This window comes from Bombyx mandarina, chromosome 03, assembly GCF_030267445.1.
Source record: "Bombyx mandarina strain Sakado chromosome 03, ASM3026744v2".
Taxonomy (NCBI): domain Eukaryota; kingdom Metazoa; phylum Arthropoda; class Insecta; order Lepidoptera; family Bombycidae; genus Bombyx; species Bombyx mandarina.
In genome coordinates this window covers 10,908,322-10,928,956 of record NC_143210.1, presented here as the reverse complement: position 1 = coordinate 10,928,956, position 20,635 = coordinate 10,908,322, and the positions used below count along the sequence as shown (strand labels likewise).

Below are 20,635 nucleotides of genomic sequence, written 5' to 3'. Positions count from 1 at the left end.
AAAAAAATTTATATCTAACGGCCGTCTGGTGTAGTGGTAAGTGACATGGTCGCTATTTTCCAGGGTTATGGATGTATATTAAATATATGTATGTGTATAATAAAAATCCTACATTTATTTCCGTTATCTGGTACCTGTAACACAAGTTCTTTACGAACTTATCACAGGACCAGTTAACGTGGCGTGATTGTTAGTAAATATTTATATTTATATTATTATTATTATCACAATGAACAAAAATCAGTGGTGGTTGATCCACATTTTGTCTAAATGATGAATTATGTTTTTCATTTTGTAAGTAATATTCATGTAAGTATCCAACAAAATCTAGAAGAATTATGAATTACTAGTCGATTTGTTATTCATTCTATTCTATTATTTAAAACAGCAGTATATACAATAATATATATAACAACACAACATACAAACGGGGTTAATATAAAGATAAAATGATACAGAACAAATTGAGCATGACAGATTAAAACATTGTCTTAATAAAACAACCTCACAATTTTGCTTTCAAATAGTTATGAATCCATCCTTTACTATAAACACAAAAATGTTAAGGAAATATGTATATTTCCACTAAGCACAATTAAAAAATTATAGGCAGAAATAATTAGGCTATTCTTGCCCTCTCAGTTCACATAATTAAGAACAGCAGTTTTAAAAATATCTACATAAAATTACTAGAATACAGAGGTTGGACTAAATTTAATGTCTGTTCTCCACAATCCAATTGAACCACCCTTGAATGTTGACATGGTGCTAAGTGCTGTGTTTCCTCTTCTCTCCCAAAAAATACAATGTTATGAATTTGATAAGAAACATCAATTTCAGCATCTTCGTCAGGGAGTTGGGGCACTGGAAACCCATGTGTGTTTGCCATGTTATGCAATACAAGCTAACAATTATGGTATTGGCCATCATATGATGATCATAATGCAGTACTTATGTACCAACAAGCATCTCCAACTGGCTTTCAATACTCACAATGGTCAACAGTGTTCCTGGTATGACAATAAACATTACTATAGTACTATATATTAACGGCCTTCCCAGTTTTAAATATACTTTTAGATTGAGTATTAATTTGTAGTCAGGTTACTGAGACAGAGCTCATGATGTTTTACTTGCCTAAAAACCAAACTTTTTCACTATTATGGTGCAGGTCCTGCATAGGCATATTCAGTTGTGTTAAGCCAGACAAATGTATCATGAAATGTTGCATCAATACTTAAAATGTTAAGATCACTATCACAGATCTGAAAAATGTAATTCTTTAGATAAGTACTATCAAATGTTTGTTATTGTGAATGATAGGCTTCAGCAAAATACTTACTATTTGCACATTCTTGAAATGATAATGCTTGCGGTTCTAAAACCTTTCTTCATATACAGAAGATCTGATAAGTGCAAATGAGTGCCATCTATACACCCCGAAACCCCAGGAAAGCCAAATTTATTGTAAAACCTATAATGAAAAGAAATTTATTTACTATTATATTATGTTTTCAATCACAAAATTATTATTGTTCAAATATCTATGTACTATAAAAATAAGACAAAATTTGAATTAAAAAAAAATTATGTAGGAAAGATTAATGGTGGCCTGAAGGCCTTTCCAGTTTCACCAGGACTTGACATTTCTTAGAACTCTGTTTAAAATATAGCTATATATAGCAAAATATAGCTATAGTTATAAAGCTTCAAGAATATAACTGATCTATATGATTGACTCGTGGAAATTGTAAAATCAGTGGAACTCTTGTGCTCTATACTATAAGATAATTATTTAACTTACCCATTTAAAATAACTTGTGACCCATTGTACTGTTTGCAGAAACTTTAAATGTTTCAATAAAACTGGAAGATTGTTTAATGCCATAGCCACTTCCCTAATGGCATTGGATTTACTTGAAGTTTAACTCAAAATGCAAAAAGCTCATTCCCACAGGTTTCTGGTATGAATAGATTAAGGCGTCAGGCTTGATCACGAAGATAGCGTCGCAAACGCACTGATTCGTATGTATCCGACCTAATTTCCTTAGACTCCAAAGCCCCATTTATTATTTGAGCTCTGTCCATAGTACATACCTAGAAGAAATATTAATTTGTAAAAAATAAACTTTATAACCTCAACATTAGTAATGTACTTAGCTAGCGTGGTATTTAATGTTAATACTATGGAAAACACAAACACAAATAAAGATCTAAACCAATTACACTTACCTAAATCAAGTTAATTAATTTAATTTCACAAATTTTACACTTGCAGATAGTTAGCAACAATTCAGCACCAGATACAAAAGGTGTCGCAAATTTGACAAACGAAATTGCTAAATATCTGCTGTTGTGTGGCAGACAAAAGCATCCGTAATACCGACTTTAAGCCAGTTGTTGTTAGTTGTATGGAAAAGAATGCACTAAAGTTTCACAAATCGCTCTGCAGAGGCAGCACTAGTGATGGTTCGCGATCTGCTTTTTTGTTGTAAGTCCGTAATACGAAATGGACAGTTGACAGCAATATTTGCACAATATTTGTCTTCTGCTAATTGTCTGCGAAATACGTGATACAGCTGCGGGGATCGTAACTCGTAAAATTACGTTTCGTAACACGCTTAAAGATTTATTTAGGTCCAACAAGTTTATCGTGTCTATAAAATTTTGTTATAAAAAGTCTACTACAAACGGACAAAAATAATGTTTTATTTTTTGTTTCTTATAAAATTAAATTGACAGACAACCGTAATGACGGTCAAACTAGTTTTAATTTAACCGTGGTTATTAAAAAAAAACATTCAAATCGATCGGACCGACTATGAAAATTAAGTATGTAACGTGATTTTCCTCAATGGATTTTCAAATTGAGATTACACAGTGCCTTCAATTCAGCGCTAATAATTATAAGGTTTTACCACTACATACACTACTATTATAATTTGCGTAATTACTGGGGGTAGGACCTCTTGTGAGTCCGCACGGGCAGGTACCACCACCCGCCTGTTTCTGCCGTGAAGCAGTAATGCGTTTCGGTTTGAAGGGTGGGGCAGCCGTTGTAATTATACTTGAGACCTTAGAACTTATTTCTCAAGGTGGGTGGCGCATATACGTTGTAGATGTCTATGGGCTTTAGTAACCACTTAACAACAGGTGGGCTGTGAGCTCTTCCACTCATCCAAGAAAAAAAAAACAGAGAAATAAAATTTTCAGAGGAACAGAAACCTAAGAAAAAATGGATGGATTGCGTGAAAGATGATATATGTAAGAAGGGAGTGAGCATAAAAATGATATATGATGGAGGAGTAGAAAAGGAGAAAACATGTTGCGCCGATCCCCAGGTGACTGGGAGAAGGGCAGGAGAATGATGATGAGAGGAATAAAATTTTAATTGCGGAATAACACATTTTTTGTTATACAAAAAAAAAAGTAATTGCTAAATATAACAGGTTTCATTGTAAACGCGCGAAGCAATCAACCCATTTGAATTTTCTAAAGCTGTTACAATACAAAAAAAATCGTTTACAGCTAGCTATTCTTACTATTAAACTGTTATTTTTTTTCCTTATATCAAATCGAAGGGCGTGGTCTTAAAATATTAAAAATACTCGCAGCTAAGTGACTGATGGGTTTTTCCTTGACCTTTCTATTTTTTCAGTAAAACTGCTACCGTGCTATGGCGGTTGGTGAATTTTTCTTTTTTATTTAATGTGATTGGGATACGAGTTCTTAGTCGGTTTTGTTTTAGCTTTAATTTTCTAATCCATTGTTAGAACAGTAAAATTTTCTTTAACACCAGGTGGGCTGTGAGCTCGTCCACCCATCTAAGCAAAAAAAAACTGAAATATTCACTATAAAATGTACATAAAGCTTCAACTAACCCATAACTAATTTTACAGTAAAATGAAACACTTCCTGCATCGCTGTGACCGTGCCATGATCTACATATTCATCGCTAGCTCTTACTTCCCGTGGCTGACGGTGGGCACGCTCTCCTGTTGGATGCTCAGGGAACTGCGCTGGGCGATCTGGCTGCTGGCCGTGCTGGGCATCACGTACCAACAGATATTCCACGAGCGATACAAGATGTTGGAGCTGCTACTGTATCTCGTGATGGGACTGGGACCCGCGGCGATCATAGTCACGTCAAATGTACGTTTTCACTTCAACGTTTTGGTCTTGGAGAGCGAGTGACAGGCGAAACGACTTTTTGAAACTCATTCTAATGTGCCAACCCTAACGCGATTTTTATCTTTTTAATACGCTTTTATTATCTTCAGACGTATGAATGTTAGTATGTAACGGAATCTTTGAACATGATTTTGACCCCCTTCAAAACGTCGGAATAACTCGAATTTTGATATACTTATCAAGGACCGATGACAATTCATATTTAAAAAAAAAATGAACAAAATATTGAAAAAATTGAAATTAGACTAAAAAATGAAAAATAAATAATAGTTTAAAAAACCTAACAAAATACGCTTTTATAGAAAATCCAACTAAAAAATAGAAAATAAATTTTAATAAATTTGTATTAAAAATATGGTAAGAAAAAATGATTCTATTGTTAAAAAGCGTGGGGTGCATGGTATCAGTAGTTATAAATATTTTATGAACGGATATGAGTAGAAGGGTTATCTATATATTAATACGTGAAGCAAAAACTTTGTATCCCTTTTTACGAAAATTGCGCGGACGGAGGAGTATGAAATTTTCCACACTTACGGCCTGGCCACGGGGATCGGCGGTGCGAACAGCGAAGCGGTGTGCGAGGCGACCATTCGCGCAGCACCGTTTGCAGGCCACGGGTACTCACGTTCGCCGCCGCGACTAGTAAGGAAGTCCGACAGCGAAATGTCTATATCGAAATTATCTCGATATTGCTTACAAATTAATAGTTTTTTGGTTCAGGACCTATTATTTGGAAAAGATTGTGAAGTACATGATTTGAATAAGAATCGGAATATACCTATAGATGGAGAATTATTATTCCACAAGAAGTACGAGAAATACTTTGGGTGGCTAGACTTCCAAATAGCTGGTCTAGCTAGTATTTCAACTATTTTTTTTTTATTGCTTAGATGGGTGGACGAGCCGACAGCCCACCTTGTGTTAAGTGGTTACTGGAGCTCATAGACATCCACAACGTAAATGCGCCACCCACCTTGAGATATAAGTTCTAAGGTCTCAAGTATAGTTATAATGGCTGCCTCACCCTTCAAACCGAAACGCATTACTACTTCACGGCAGAAACAGGCAGGGTGGTGGTACCCACCCGCGCGGACTCACAAGAGGTCATACCCCCAGTAATTACGCAAATTATAATTTTGAGGGTTTCATTTTTATTACACGATGTTATTCCTTCACCGTGGAAATCAATCGTGAACATTAAAATTTGTTGAGTACGTATTTCATTACAAAAATTGGTACCCGCCTGATATTCGACTACCGGTGCATCGCTCAACACCGGACGTCTTATCCGTTCGGCCACGACGAGTTTAAAAATATTAAAAAAAAAATTAATAAAAAATATAAAATATAAAAATTTCGGCGTTCATTTTTCGCGGCGAAAACAACTAAACTCATTTAATCACTGCACTATTCGCCGCGACTACCGCTCGACTCCGTGGCTTGCGCCGTCCTTATTCATGCATTTGTTTTGCTCGCCTGCCGCATCGTAAGTCGCCCGCGCGATTCGCTCGGTACATTCCGCCGGTCGCTTCGCCGGTCGCCGGTGCGCGTGGCTTGTTAGGTACATTTCTATGCGCTTGTTTTAGTCGCTAGACGCTTCGCCGTTCGCACCGCGCGAATATTCGTATCGGCGAATGTCCCGTGGCCAGGCTGTTATAGAGAATATACCTGGTCAGGTCATAAATTCTGTCACATGTTTAATGTAAAATAATTGAAACAAGTTTATTCATTATGTAACCATTCATATACCAAAATGAACTTAACAAAACATAGATTCTTATGACACTAAAGTTTATTCAAAATGACCTCCGTGATTTTGAATACAGGCCTTCAATCTGCGCGGCCAGTCGTCTATCGCAGCACGAACGAGGTCCATGTCAATATCGGCGGCTGCCTTAATCAAGGATGTCTTGAGTGACTCCAAATTGGGATGAGGCTTTGAGCACGCCTTTTCCTCCAAGTGTTGCCATATCTTGTAATCTAACGGATTCAAATCTGGACTGGAGGAGGGCCAGTCTTCGTGCCGGATGAAGTCGATTTCACGCGCTGCCAGCCAGTCTTGTGTGCTCTTCGCTCTATGAGCTGGCACCGAATCTTGTTGGAATACCCAGTGCCTGTTATTGAACATGGTATGAGAAACAGGTTCCACAAGGTTCGTCAGGACTGTATTTTGATACACAACTGCATTCGTTTTTACACCTTTCTCACAAAAATGTACCTCTGTTAAGCCCCAATAAGAAACTCCCAACCATACCATGAGCGAGGATGGAAAATGACCTCGTTGGACACGCGGAATACGGTTGCTCGCTTCTTCACTACTGTGTGCGTACACCTTATCATTTTGTTTGTTGTAGCTCTCTTCTACGGTAAAAATTTTTTCATCCGAAAAAAGAATTTCCCAATATTTTTTTCCCGCGTACCGCTTCAACAAAGCGCGGCATCTCTTCAGTCTCAGGTCCATTAGACGAGCATTCAAACGATGTCCTGTTTTTCTTAGATATGCCCGAAGCCCTAAGTCTTCATTTAACACCCTTTTCACCGTGGTTCTGCTTAACCCCATCTGAAGGGCCAACAGTTTCTGCTTACGTTTGGGATTTCTTTAAATTCGCGCCTTCACTGCTGGAGTCCAAACAGACCGAGGGCGACCACTTCTTGACCTGTCATCTACACTAGAGTCTTCATTGTATCGTTTGATGGTACGATAAACGAATCTTTTGGTTATATTCAAATTTTTCAGTATGTTAAAAATTTGAATTGGCGCGTAACCGCAACGATGCAACGCAATAACTGCAACACGGTCTTCTTTAAGCGTCCACTCCATATTTAAAAATGAGTAAAATTCTAAAAGTATACATTTTTATTTTCATGAACAATTCGAAATTCGAATTCAATAAACTTTTTTGTGGCCAGCATTCTAAAAGAAAAGTTTTTACTGTGTAACAATACTTATGACCTGACTAGTTAGAGAAGGAGTGCACAATGCTAATATTTTTTTAAAATAATGCATAAAAGATACATTAACTCAATAAAGAAAAAATTACACACAGTACATACCATGTATATGACGCACACAAGCATGCATACTATTTATTGTCAAACTTTGTTCTTGACGTCTGTTGTCAAATTGAGAATAGAATATGGTTTGTCTTTGTTAATATTTTTTATAGTGTAGTCTTGGCGAAATTTGTGATTATAGAAGTATAAAATACAATCATAATAGTGTACAAACTTACAAATCCAATTAATTATAGTCGAATTTCGACTAATGCGGGACCTCTAGTTTTGATAATATCCTGAAAAGCACCCCACGCTATTTTGCACTCACGTATTTCGTTAGTTTTTTTAAACTATTATCTATTGTTTTTAAAGACTAAATACAAAATTTTTAAACACCATTAAAAACATTTAAGGGCTTAAACCTTACATAAGTATTAACAATGTTCGATGTTGTCATAACTGATGGTAGGACCTCTTGTGAGTCCGCGCGGGTGGGTACCACCGCCCTGCCTATTTCTGCCGTGAAGCAGTAATGCGTTTCGGTTTGAAGGGTGGGGCAGCCGTTGTAACTACATATACTGAGACTTTAGAACTTGTATCTCAAGGTGGGTGGCGCGTCTACGTTGTAGATGTCTATGGGCTCCAGTAACCACTTAACACCAGGTGGGCTGTGAGCTCTTCCACTCACCTAAGCGATAAAAAAAAAACAATAAAACAAATACGAAATGAAACGAAACTAAGAATATTTTTAATTGAGCATTTTTATTAAATTACATAAATTGATTTTTAAGTATATCTCCTGTATTGAAAGTGTTTCCAAAAAGTAGGTTGTACCTAATAGTAAATTGAGTAGTGGACTCGCTGATTCGCAGTCCCAACAGCTTACATTAACAAGTCAATACATTAACAGTGACATACGCAATTTTGTCTTACATTGCGAATAATAGATAGGTAGCGGCTTGGCTCTGCCCCTGGCATTGCTGAAGTCAATGGGCGACGGTAACCACTCACCATCAGACGGGCCGTCTGCCTACATGGTCAATAAAAAAAAAGTAAATCAATTTTATTTATGATTAGCTAATTTAAAAAACGTTCGTTTTTAAATTACGTTACAAATTAGTTTATTGTCATTTTTAGGGCTCGAGAAAGATTTTGTCGCACCCTGTATTTAGTTAAAAAATAAACTCCGAATCGCCTGTCACTCGCCATCCAATATCGTAGGCACTTAGCTCCTTGGCACGCATTCACCTTTTCTTTATTTTTAAAACTGACGTAACCTGTTATTATAGATTTCATTTCGTGCATGTTTCCCGGATTGGGTTTCCGTAACGGGCGTTCGGCGTTTGTGCACGTGAGCGCATGAATTACAGACAAGCGTATACATAAATATACATACGTAATCTTGCCTTTTTATATGTATATATTTTTTATTGCTGGGATTCGAACACCGGTGCATCGCTAGATACGAATGCACCGGACGTCTTATCCTTTGGGCCACGACAACTTCTTCAGTCGAAAACGTCAATTATAATTTACTATTCGGAATTCCTGTTACGTTAAACTAAGACGCATGCGCGCCGCATTCGACGTATCTTCGTTTTCTAAAAGATAATAATGTTCTTGCATAGAGATTGTCGTTGTTTTTTTTTTTTATTATTACTTCTTTGTTCTAAGAATGTTATCCATCTAATGGACGGTGCTAAAGACAAATATCAGTGGTAGTAGAAAGCATGATAACACATAAAAATTCCATACATTGACTTGGTTGTTGCGGGGACTCGCATGTCTTAATGTTCTATTTAAAAGAACGGAGATGCACTAAAAACTTGGATTTTTGGAATGCATTTTGAAAAAGTGCATACAAACTTGAAACTTCGACGGAATGATAATTAGTAAATAAGACATGAAAATTACTAAACAAATCAACACTTTATTCCGCTTGCTTGGGTTTGAGAAGGTTATAATAACTTTTATGTTAATATTGCATACTACTTTTTTTCCTACTTATTCGCTGGTAGTCTAAGGGGCTCAATCTGAGAGAATTTGCTAAAACTAAAACCTAGCAAGACCAGTGCTTCGTAGAGTCTACCGGTTCGAAATTTCAACCCGCTGAGAAGATCCGGCGAGAAACTCAGTGAACTTTGTCTATGGGCTGCATACTAGCGCCGTGCTCTGTACTATAATATGTTTCAAGTATACTTAATATATTACGTACAAATTTACTTTGTAATCAGATATTACAAACATAATTTAAAGATAAAAATACATGATTTGAATAACTATTAGTTTCAAAGCTGTTTTTATGAAGATTATGACGTATAGCTGATTTTACAATAGATAAAATTAAAAATAGACTTGTATTCATGGAAACATTTTCATTAGTGACTGTACAATCGGCCCGAGCTTGACACCCTGTTGTTGAATGGAATACGTACACGTCTCATACCGTCATTCACCTTCAGATATGAGATTGAAGACGATTGTTTTGGAAACAAAACAACCGCTGTCTATCCCGTGAATTGAAACACGCGGGTGACGTCACCCGTCACTCATTATGCAACGTTCCGGTATTCCGGTTTCATTTTTACTATCTGATATTAGTCGTCAATTTCAACCACAACGCAAGTTAATAGTGTTGAAGTCGAACATACATTGCTTAAAATAATGAATTAAAAGTATTTAATAAGATTTCAACCCATAAATATTCGCATCATTGCGTGCCTTCCTACCAGTGGTAAAAGATCTTTTGAGGCCGCAAGGGTAGGTACCACCACCCTGCCTATTTTTGCCGTGAAGCAGTAATGCGTTTCGGTTTGAAGGGCGGGGCGGCCGTTGTACGGTAAAAACTGAGATCTTACACATGTCTCGCATGAGTCGCGGCATTTACGTTGTTGATGTCTGTGGGCTCCGATAACCACTTAGAACCAGGTGGATCGCGAGATTGATCTATTTGGTAGCGAAAGTTGAGTTCCTATTGTTAGTATAGGAGATGGTTAAGTTTAAAAAGCCGACTAATCTGCTTATACTAAAAAATCTATTTTGTCATTCATTTACGCAACGACTTTATCTGTAACAAAGTTTCTATTGAAAAGGTCAAGTAGATAAGCACACGGAATAATCACAAACCCGTTTCGGTGTACTTTGTACTCGATGCGTTGTGTGTTACCTCGCGAGTGTATCGGCGCTTTGAATAATTCAATCATACGTTTCCCTGATATTTCTGCAATCGGCCTAAATTATAGCGGATTATGTATTTTTATATATTCGTGTCCGATCAAAGTCTAAATGAAACTCCGAATAACTTTTTTTTAATTTTTATTTTTTTCAAATTCACTTTAAAACTAACTGTTCAAGACGAAGGTCCTCCAAACCTCGTTTTAAACAGAACTCGTCAACGAGAACGTATAATTAATGTACTCTATGGATAGTAATGTCTGTGCATACATTCTTTTTCGACTTAACCTAACTCATATTTATTTACTTGCCTGACTATAAACCTGTCACCTCTTTCGCATATATTTTTTTGGTAGATATGTGTACCTTTCAATTTCCTTAATTTTCAAACAATTCCTTTTGGCGCGTCACATAAACATAGGTGTGCTCCGACTCCACCCTTACTTACATACTTACTTACTTGGTGTGTTTGGAAATAGACGTCACACGTGAATGCTATTGTATAATACATAATATACTGCCTCGAATTATATTTACGTCAGCTATTTCATAATCTTTATAGAAGGGTTTTGAATGTCTTACAGCCATTGTTGCAAGATGCAACATAATATTTCGTGCAACTTTTTCACGGGGTTTAATAATGTTCATAACCTTATAATTGTTGCTATTAATAGAAAAAATTAAATGTATAATAGAAAAATAAATTTAAAAATAAAATAGACTTAAACAAAAATCAGCATGTCTGGGTGCCACAGTCTTGGCCACGAACCAGTTGTGCATTTTATTTTGGAAACTGTGTCAGCCGTTATACAAGATAACTGAGGCTTCGACCTCATGTCTCAAGGTGTCTCACAACATGAATTTTGCTACCCAAAATTCACGTTGTTTCGTGTATGAGCTCGATAAATAAAAACCACGTTTTCATTGAAACTTGATTGGGTAAATATCTTTAATGGGCTGGGGCTATTCAAAGCAATTTGTTAAGTCGTTCACAATAGGATAATCTGTTGAAGATGTTCGTAAGCGTTCGTCTGCTCCATCAGAAAATTTCTGGCAAGTGTTTTTTTTTTATTGCGTATATTGGTGGACGAGCTCACAGCCCAACTGGTGTTAAATGGTTACTGGAGCCCATAGACATCTACGACGTAAATGCGCCACACACCTTGAGATATAAGTTCTTAGGTCCCAAGTATAGTTACAATGCCTACCCCACCCTTCAAGCCGAAACGCATTACTGCTTCACGGCAGAAATAGGCAGGGTGGTGGTACCTACCCGTGCGGACTCACAAGAGGTCCTACCACCAGTAAAAAAGGTTAATGGTTTTATTTCTTTTGCAGCACCAGTTTCCTGCAATGTGCGATCTGAAGCTCGGCGGCATTCTCTACCTCATGGGCGTGTTCTTCTTCAAGTCTGACGGGCGGATACCCTTCGCTCACGCCATATGGCACGTGTTCGTCGCCCTCGCAGCCACGGTACACTACCTAGCCATCTTACGCCATCTCTTCCCTGAGTTAAAATCGCAATGAATACTGCATCCCCTTAAAACAGCGGTCGGGGAACTTTTTTAAGTATTACATAACAAAAAACAAACGAAATCGCTTCTTTTTATTATCTTTCATATTATAGCGCCCATGATAATTTTGAAAAGAAAAGAATAACTAAAAATTTAACGATTTTAAAGAAGTTTCACTTCAATATATTATTATATTTTTTACTTTTTTTTAAGTGATTTTATGACCGGGTAACTGAGACCTTTAAGTCATGTCTTATTTTAATTTATATTCATATTTTTATGAAAAATGATATTATGGAGTGAAATGAAATGAAGATGATTAATTTGAAACATTAATCAAAAGGGATGAAATTAAATGAAATGAAATGGGATGAAATATAATCTCAGTAAAGTGGTGGTCATTTACTAAGATTTTTTCAGTGGACTTTTTGGAGGATCTCGAGAAGTTACGTCCAGCGGCTTTGTTTCAGTTTCCCACATTTTTGCAGTTTCACAGATATTAAACAGTTAATAAACTACCATTATTACACATTTAAACCCGAAGAAACACTAAATAGACAAAATAAAACAAATCACACAACTTCACTCCTCGCGTTCCCGCCAAAAAGTCTATTTTTTTTACTCACAAAAGTTTCATTTTTACTACCCAAAGTTTATTTTACCCCATTTGGGGTAATTTACCCCGGTTCCCTGACCGCTGCCTTAGAATCTCTCCCGACCTTGAATTTCAATTAAAGCTCTCTAATTCTATTTTCATGCGAGGTCACAGAACGAGTAATTCCCTAGACAGAATGTCCGCAAAATGGCAGATCCGTTGTATGCGCAGCTATGTTCACTGCGCCTTTGAGACGTGTCTAATTATTTGTGATGATGTGTAATGTAGATGTCGCAGCTACGGTTCATTGGGCATCTGCGTTTCGCCAAAAATACGTAAAAACGAGGTAGACATTCGGTTAGACTAGAAACTGACATCACTACGAAATATAAGATGCACGTTTGCACGGCACGTTGCGCGTTTTCGTTTGACGAAATAAATCTTCAGAAAGATTCGGATTCGTAACGTCGAATTTGCTGTGTGACGTTTTTTGGCCTGTCCTTGGGATTTTTTTCCTACCTAAGCCTTGAGAGGCTATTTCAGCGTAACCTTAACTAGTAAACTTAACCTTATGGCGTTGTTATCCAGAAATATGTATTCGTAAATACACTAAGATGTAGCGTATCTATTTATATAGCGAATGTATTTAAGTCTGGTGGTAGGACGTTTTGTGAGTCCGCGCGGGTAGGTACCACCGCCCTGCCTATAGCTGCCGTGAAGCAGTAATGCGTTTCGGTTTGAAGGGTGGGGCAGCCGTAGTAATTGTACTGAGATCTTAGAACTTATATCTCAAGGTGGGTGGCGCATTTACGTTGTAGATGACTATGGGCTCCTGTAACCACTTAACACCGGGTGGGCTGTGAACTCGTCCTCCCATCTAAGCAATAAAAAAAATCTACGCCTATGTACGCCTTTGCCGGTAAAGTGCCATAATGCAGTAAAATGTAACTAATTTATGACCTCTTGCAATTTAACGAGAGTGGATTTCAATACTGCAACGTGCTATTTCGTAGTGAAAGTTTTAAAATATTTTATTAGGATGATTTTAAGGTAAGATTTAGTTCACGCATCGTGAACACCTCCCAGAGTTTAATGTATTCCAAATTAACAAATTATTACGGATCATCCGAATATACAAAAAATATTCTCATGAAAGAAATACTCTTAGAATAAAAAGTATATTATTAATTAATGTATTATGGTTGTTGTTATCAAACTCTTTGGGACTAACTTGTTGGGTTAGGTTAGGTACTGGCTGGTTCTGCGCTCGGCCAAACGTTCGAAGATGTATATGTATATTTTGTAGAATAATGTTATTAAATAATATTGTTGTAGTTCTGTAGTATTTCGGAATCTCGCGACCAATCCAATACTTTTTAGATTAACTATTAAAATGTTTAGGAATTTTTAGAGATGTTTATATTCTATCTTATACCTATATTACGGAACTCTGTTTAATATTTATACATGTCGAAGTGTTTTCTCCGGTTTTAGTCTATGTAGTTAGTTTAATGTACTATTCTGTAGAATTAAATATGTTCCAAGCTATTTTGTTAAATTTACGTCCCAATTTTATATTACGGTTTGCTCAATCACTGAAGTGAATAGCAAAAAAATCTCCCTAGAATTATGTATGTATAACTATTATTGCCTCGTATAGTAAAATACAGATTCATAACAATAGCGTCGATGATGCAAACCGAAATTTTATGTCGTTTTCAAAGTGTCAGTCTTTCATCTTCGCTAACAAAATGTAATTTTCATTATTGTAGTCAGGTCTTAACACCGCTGACCTGCTCGATAAAGTAAAGAAACAATTCTAAAACAGTGCATTGTTCTTCGGAAAGTATCACACAATGGTTGACTATCGAAAGTGAAACATGTCACTGGTACATCCGTTGATGGCTAGGTCATTAGTGTATAATCTATGGACGGATCGTTGTCCGCCGCGTTCATTGTGTAGATATTGCCCACATTTGACCTTTAGATCTAAACGACAGAATCATGGCATCTATATATGTATCTATTTGTAATTGTTTGGCGGAACAAAAAATGTATTTTTTTTGTCATAAATTCGGCCCTTGTTTTATTTTTAGACATTGTGGAATAATAAAAATGTATAATTTTGATACATCTATAGTCTGGCCTTCAATCGTTTCACGCTATAAAAATTGCCATGTAGATGAAACGTGAAAATTGTTTAATTTTGGGACACTTAGCCTACTGATACTATTACAAAACATATTGTTTTTTTTTGAACATTTTCTAGTCAATCTATATGTTACAAAAGAATATCATTTTAATGTTTTTTTTTTTGGTGAGAAAACCCTTTATTTTATACAAAATTTTAAGAAAATTACAGAATAAAATTGTTTTGAACGCATGTACTATATTGGATTTCGTAAGTTTTAACAGGGTAAAAGACAAGGATGCACAATTATTTTGAACATAGAATTGGTTTTACGTCTTCTGTTAATCGAAAGCGATGTATGGAAATCATTAAAAGTATAATTAAAATGTATCTAGTTTTAATGTTTTTAAGTGTAAGTGTTCGTTCTGTCTGCAGTGAAAATATAGTTGTAAGTGTGGCATTGTTATGATCAAGTTTTAGCTATAACGTCCCGGATACTATTAGGGTCCTTCGATTGAACACCTTAATACTGTACCGTTTTTTTTTTTAATTGAAGGTAATAGAGCAAACTTATGCCGCGCATAGTTAATTTAAAATTATTTTCTTCCTGGAATGACACTAGAGATATTATATAAGTAAAGTAAATACATTAATACAATAATGTCCAATTTAGTAACAATTAAAACTGTGTACGATTTAATTTTGCTATTTGACTGTCATTATTGACGACTTTTCGAATATTCTACATTTGTCGTGGTCACGGACCAAGAAAATGTTCTATTCCAATATATGGTGTTTATTCGATACATAATGTTTCATAAAACGTGCCACTTTTGTAGCACACATTCGTTCATCCATGGACAAAGTATATTCATGGAAAGTAATCCAAATTGCTATATATATTATGTAGTCTTGTCGAGATGTGGATCTTCTTTAGGTAACTATATGTTTTTATTGTTATTTTGAATGGAAAAAATCATTAAATGATTGTATTGATGGTCACAATTTCTTTGATTGATTCAAAACTTACAATATATAACAAAATATAAAACAAAAAAACAAAAATTTGAATATTTTATTACTGACTTGTATTATAAATTTAGATATGAAGTTTCTTGATTTTGTTTCAATCAAATTTAAGAGATTTTGGACACTTTTAGGGTGGCATACTCTCCATCATATGAAAAATATATATTTGGCTCCACAAAACAAAGTCTGATAACAATTTAGGACAAAACGTTTTGCCTTCCATGCAATCTCTAGTTATAAGTTTGTCAATGGAAGCTCGTCTACATCATCATTTCCTTCTTCTTTTTTGACTTTCACGGTTTTTAAGCAAAACATTTTGAAGTATATAAAATTTAATTGTCGTCATCAGATTTTAATACCCAATGACATTTAACAATTTTTATAGACGTTAGAAAGGTATGTTGTATTTATACAATAAAATACATAAGGAGTTGAAAATTCTTTGTTACTGGATTTTCTTTTCCGATTACGTAATTTCCATGAGGAATTTGAAAAAAAAAAATGTTACTCGAACAAGAGTCGCACAGTTGTTTGATCGTAGATAGGCTATGGACGCTTCAAATCTCAACGAAATGCTCTAGGATTTGCTTCTGGTGATAACGCATAATTTAAGTTCCTTTGTAAAATACGATAAGCATAAACCAGTGAAGATTCAATTTAAGTTCCCACAGTGCAATAAGATTGTAAAAAAGACATTCAAGACCAAAAATTTAAACAAACCTTTAATAACATTTCCAAAGATACTTCTATAGAAATTTATATTTAGAATTATTTAGAAAATAAGATCCGTTTTCAGTGGCGATTGGATTTTAATTGCTCATACCAGTGCTTACGTACTATCCTTGACTTATACGATGGAGTAACGTAAGCGATTCAGGCAGCGCATCTGAGATGCTATTGAGATGTAGAATGAGTAAATGTAATTTTAAGATTTAAAGAATCTCATAAAGGAAAACCTCATATTCTGCGTCAGTATACAAAAAGGGCATTCAGTCCTCTGATAGAAAATCTTTAAGTTCTTTGGTAATAGTGATTAATGCTAACTAGAAACTGAACATGAAACTTGCATGATAAAATTTCATCATGTCGTCGTGTCGTGTTAATGGCTATTTGGTTTAAGCAACATTTTGCTTATTACGTGATATTGATCTTTGTAATAAATGGTCCGTTCTATTTGGTATTAGTATCAACAATTCGATGTTTTTAATTGAACTTCAAATATGTTTATCCCATTTATCCCCATGATATTTTTTCCAAATTTTAAACTCTAGGTGGCTCTCTTGTACAGATTTTTTACTGGTGGTATGGCCTCTTGTGAGTCCGCGCGGGTAGATACCACCACCCTGCCTATTTCTGCCGTGAAGCAGTAATGCGTTTCGGTTTGAAGGGTAGGGCAGCCGTTGTAACTATACTTGAGACCTTAGAACTTATATCTCAAGGTGGTGGATGGTGGCATCTACGTTGTAGATGTCTATGGGCTCCAGTAACCACTTAACACCAGGTGGGCTGTGAGCTCGTCCACCCATCTAAGCAATAAATAAAAAAAAGATGTAAAAATGTCGCTTAAACCAAATAGACTTTCGCACGTCGATATGTTTTCAGTTTTTCTGATGTTATAAATAATGTTATTGCGATTAGTGTTCTTCCTTACTTTAATTAAAACGTTTTTGCGTGGGTTCTTTCTTTAAAAATTTTCAATTTATTTTGGCTAAGTATTATAATATGACATATTACATAAAAATTATATAATTTAGAGTTGTACTGTTTTTCCTTTGATAAGAATTTAGGAATTGCTACAAAATATTTTATAATAGTAAACATAACAGGACTGTTATATACCATGATATATAACATGGCTATTGGACCATGGACCTCCTCAGTATAACATTGTTTATAAAAAATATTACTGTCTTATAGATTAGATTCTCAGTATTCTATCAAGTGGTTGTCATAATTTTTAATGAAGTTTTAATGTAATTTAATTAATATTACCACTGATTATGGGCCCTGGTATAGTTTTGTAGAGGTTTTTGGGAACTCAGTAAATAAACGTTTTACAAACAAATTGCTGTTTTATTGTTGATTACAATCAATACAACAAATAATGACTTGGTATTTAAATAGTAAATTTAAAACACAACTATTAAAATTTAAAAAACACTACATTTTTGATACAGTTTTGATTCCTAAAATTTCTAGTGATTTTTCCATTACTCTTGCTGTGATTTCGCATAGCATTAATCTTTCATAAATTATCTTGACAATCTTTCCTTCCTTATCCTTTTCAATACAGAAGCATTTATCATAAAATTCTGTGAAAGCAGAGGATATTTCATACAAATATTCACATAAACTATGTAAGTACAAATCACCAGATACTTTCAATATGACTTCAGGGAACCTAAGCAGAGTTTTTCCAAGCTTCCACTCTGATTCATGTGTGAGTTTCAATCCAATCCTATCGACTTCTGCCAATAATGAATCTAATGATATCTGAGCATTCCTTGCAATCGATCTAATGCGAGTCAATGCATACAATAAATAGACAGCAGTATTGCCCTTGTCGTCGAGCATTTTGTCAAATGAAAATATATAATCATTAATTCGGTTGTGTGATAGATCTGCATACTTGATGCAGCCATAAGCTACAGCTTCCTGAGCTCTCTTGAGTTCCTCAGAACTAAGCACTTTATCACGCCCCTTTTCGACTAGCTTGTCTAAAGACCTTTTCAGGCCTTCATCCAGTAACTCTATTAGTTTTATGGTATCACCAGACCTAGTTTTAAATTTTTTCTTATCTTCTCCCAAAACAACACCAAATCCAACATGCTCAACTCTCTGGTCGTCTTTGAGAATACCAGCTCGTCTTGCACAGGCATCTATGGTCATAAAATGAGTGTATTGGCCTACATCGGTTACATAAATGAAACGGTTAGCTTTCTCCTCATCAACCCTGTGCTTTATAGCAGCCATATCAGATGTATCATATGTGTAACCTCCATCAGATTTTACAACTGTCAACGGTATGCCTTCACGTTTTTCACTACCCCACATAATAAGTCTTCCTTCATCTTCCTCTAGGAAGCCCTTTCCTTTTAAAAACTGTACAACAGCATCCATTCGGTCTTGATAAAATGATTCACCTCTGTCTATGATTTTGATATCAAGCCGATCATAGATCTTCTGAAATTCTTGGCGAGATACTTCACAGATCAATTTCCATGCTGTAATGTAATCTGGTTGATGAGACTGCAGCTGTACTACACATGAATAGGCTCGCTTTTTAAATTCTTCATCTTCATCAAATCTCTTCTTTGACTCTTTATAAAATGCTTGTAAATCAGATATTGGGGGTGATTTTGTTTTAAAATCTGGATACTTATCTTGCAAATGAGCAATCAACATTCCAAACTGAGTGCCCCAGTCACCCAAATGGTTCAACCTAACCACATCATTATTTAAAAATTCTAACACTCTACAAATACTGTCACCGATGATGGTAGACCTTAAATGGCCAACATGCATTTCTTTTGCAATATTTGGTGATGAAAAGTCTACAATAACTTTTTCTTTCTTTACTGCAGGTGGTTGGATGCCTGATTTTAAAATACTACTTAAAACATGTTCAACAAATTCTTTATTCAAGTGAATATTTAAGAAACCTGCTCCAGCTACTTCAATTCTTTGCACTATTGGTGATGTTGGAGTTTTGTTTAGTATGTTATTAGCTACTTCTCGGGGATTTGTCTTTACATTGTTAGCCTTCAATAACTGAGCTATGGCCATGGCAGAATTACATTGATAATCTCCAAATTTAGGATTGTTACCTGACAACGTCAGTGCGATGGGTGGATTCTCTAAATCTGGATAGGCATTGGTAATGGCAACTTCAAAAAGATTTTTCAGTTCTTCTAATATGCAAAAATTACTTTCAACAGACTTAGTATCTGTTACAAGCATTGGTAATGTGCGTTTTTTAGCTTCCTTCTTGATCGCCGCTGAAGATTCGGTCTCTACTTTTATGGCATTTTCAAGAATAGCGAGACGATGTTTGAGCTTTTCGTTTTCGGTCAGCAGCTTATCCAATTCTGGATTCCCGACATAGCTAAGATCACCTTTACTTAATTTCTCTAGCTCTTCTTCGATAGCCCGGGCTTCTTTTTCGGCCCTGGTGGTTCGCTCTTCTAACCTCTTTTCGTTCATATCCGTCATTTTTATACGTAGCAACTATAGTTTACAGTTTTAGCACTAGTATTTTGTGATTTTTATCAATTTAAACGAGTTCATTTATTATTATTGGAAGCATATGTTTCAGTTGGTTGGTTATTTGCCACCTTTATAATAGATTTTTTATGGTTCGGTTTATTTTCTGAAGTCTTCGAGCTTTCCAACAAGTGACAATGACATTATGATCGAATGACAGGTAGCAAACTAGCAGGTAATTTGGGTTTTAGTTACTAATTTAGACGGTAGATTTTCAAGAACCAATTTATGCACACAAAACATACTTCTTCGGTACCGGTAAAATGGGGCGATTAGGGATTGAGAGGCGAATCGGGAAAAAACCGGGAAAATCTTTCGACGCTCAATATAAGTTTTATATTCGTTGCAAAATCTTCCATTTTTTGTAGTTTAATAGTAGAATGTTGAAAGTTCACGAAACAACTCTGAATATGCATGATAATAGCTGCTGACTTATAAAAAATCGCGTTGCAAACTAACTTCCTGTGGTGGTAATTATTTTAGTGCTAGAAACTTTGCTCTCTTTTATTTATTTGATAATAATAGAAGACGACTATGATTTATAAACGTTATTTAGTGTTTGAACCAGCATATATATTAAAGGTAAGTCTCAGTTGTTATTGGTTTTAATGTATTTGATTAAATAAAAATACATGTAAAAATCTGTTGTTTTTGGGGATATTGGGGACGTCTTAGGTATAAATAACAACGAAAAAGGGGTCAATTGGGATGAGAATACGTGAAATGGAAACGACCTAA

At 35.5% G+C, this 20,635-nt stretch overlaps 2 protein-coding genes and 1 long non-coding RNA gene across 4 annotated transcripts in view; 1 reads left to right on the top strand and 2 right to left on the bottom strand.

Moving 5' to 3' along the window:
- LOC114242320 (monocyte to macrophage differentiation factor) overlaps positions 1–17,699 on the top strand; it is a 32,091-nt gene extending 14,392 nt beyond the window's left edge. For both annotated transcript variants that reach the window (XM_028173434.2, XM_028173433.2), the window contains exons 3-4: positions 3,900–4,152; positions 11,704–17,699. In XM_028173434.2, coding sequence (XP_028029235.1) covers positions 3,904–4,152; positions 11,704–11,892 — 438 coding nt within the window. In that variant the 5' untranslated portion in view covers positions 3,900–3,903 and the 3' untranslated portion in view covers positions 11,893–17,699. The remainder of the gene's footprint in view (positions 1–3,899; positions 4,153–11,703) is intronic.
- On the bottom strand, positions 512–2,582 carry LOC149503309 (uncharacterized). The gene is made up of 3 exons (XR_016325737.1): positions 2,233–2,582; positions 1,805–2,097; positions 512–1,474 (listed from the first exon to the last, which is right to left on the bottom strand). It is a non-coding gene; the product is annotated as an uncharacterized LOC149503309 (long non-coding RNA).
- ArgRS (arginine--tRNA ligase-like protein) lies at positions 17,687–20,318 on the bottom strand. The gene has a single exon (XM_028173466.2). The coding sequence runs from the start codon at positions 19,844–19,846 to the stop codon at positions 17,795–17,797; it is 2,052 nt and encodes a 683-aa protein (XP_028029267.2). The 5' UTR covers positions 19,847–20,318; the 3' UTR covers positions 17,687–17,794.
- Positions 20,319–20,635: the final 317 nt, after the last annotated feature.

Coding starts and splice junctions, on each gene's coding strand:
- ArgRS (XM_028173466.2), bottom strand. CDS start 19,846: ATGACGGATATGAACGAAAAGAGGTTAGAAGAGCGAACCACCAGGGCC.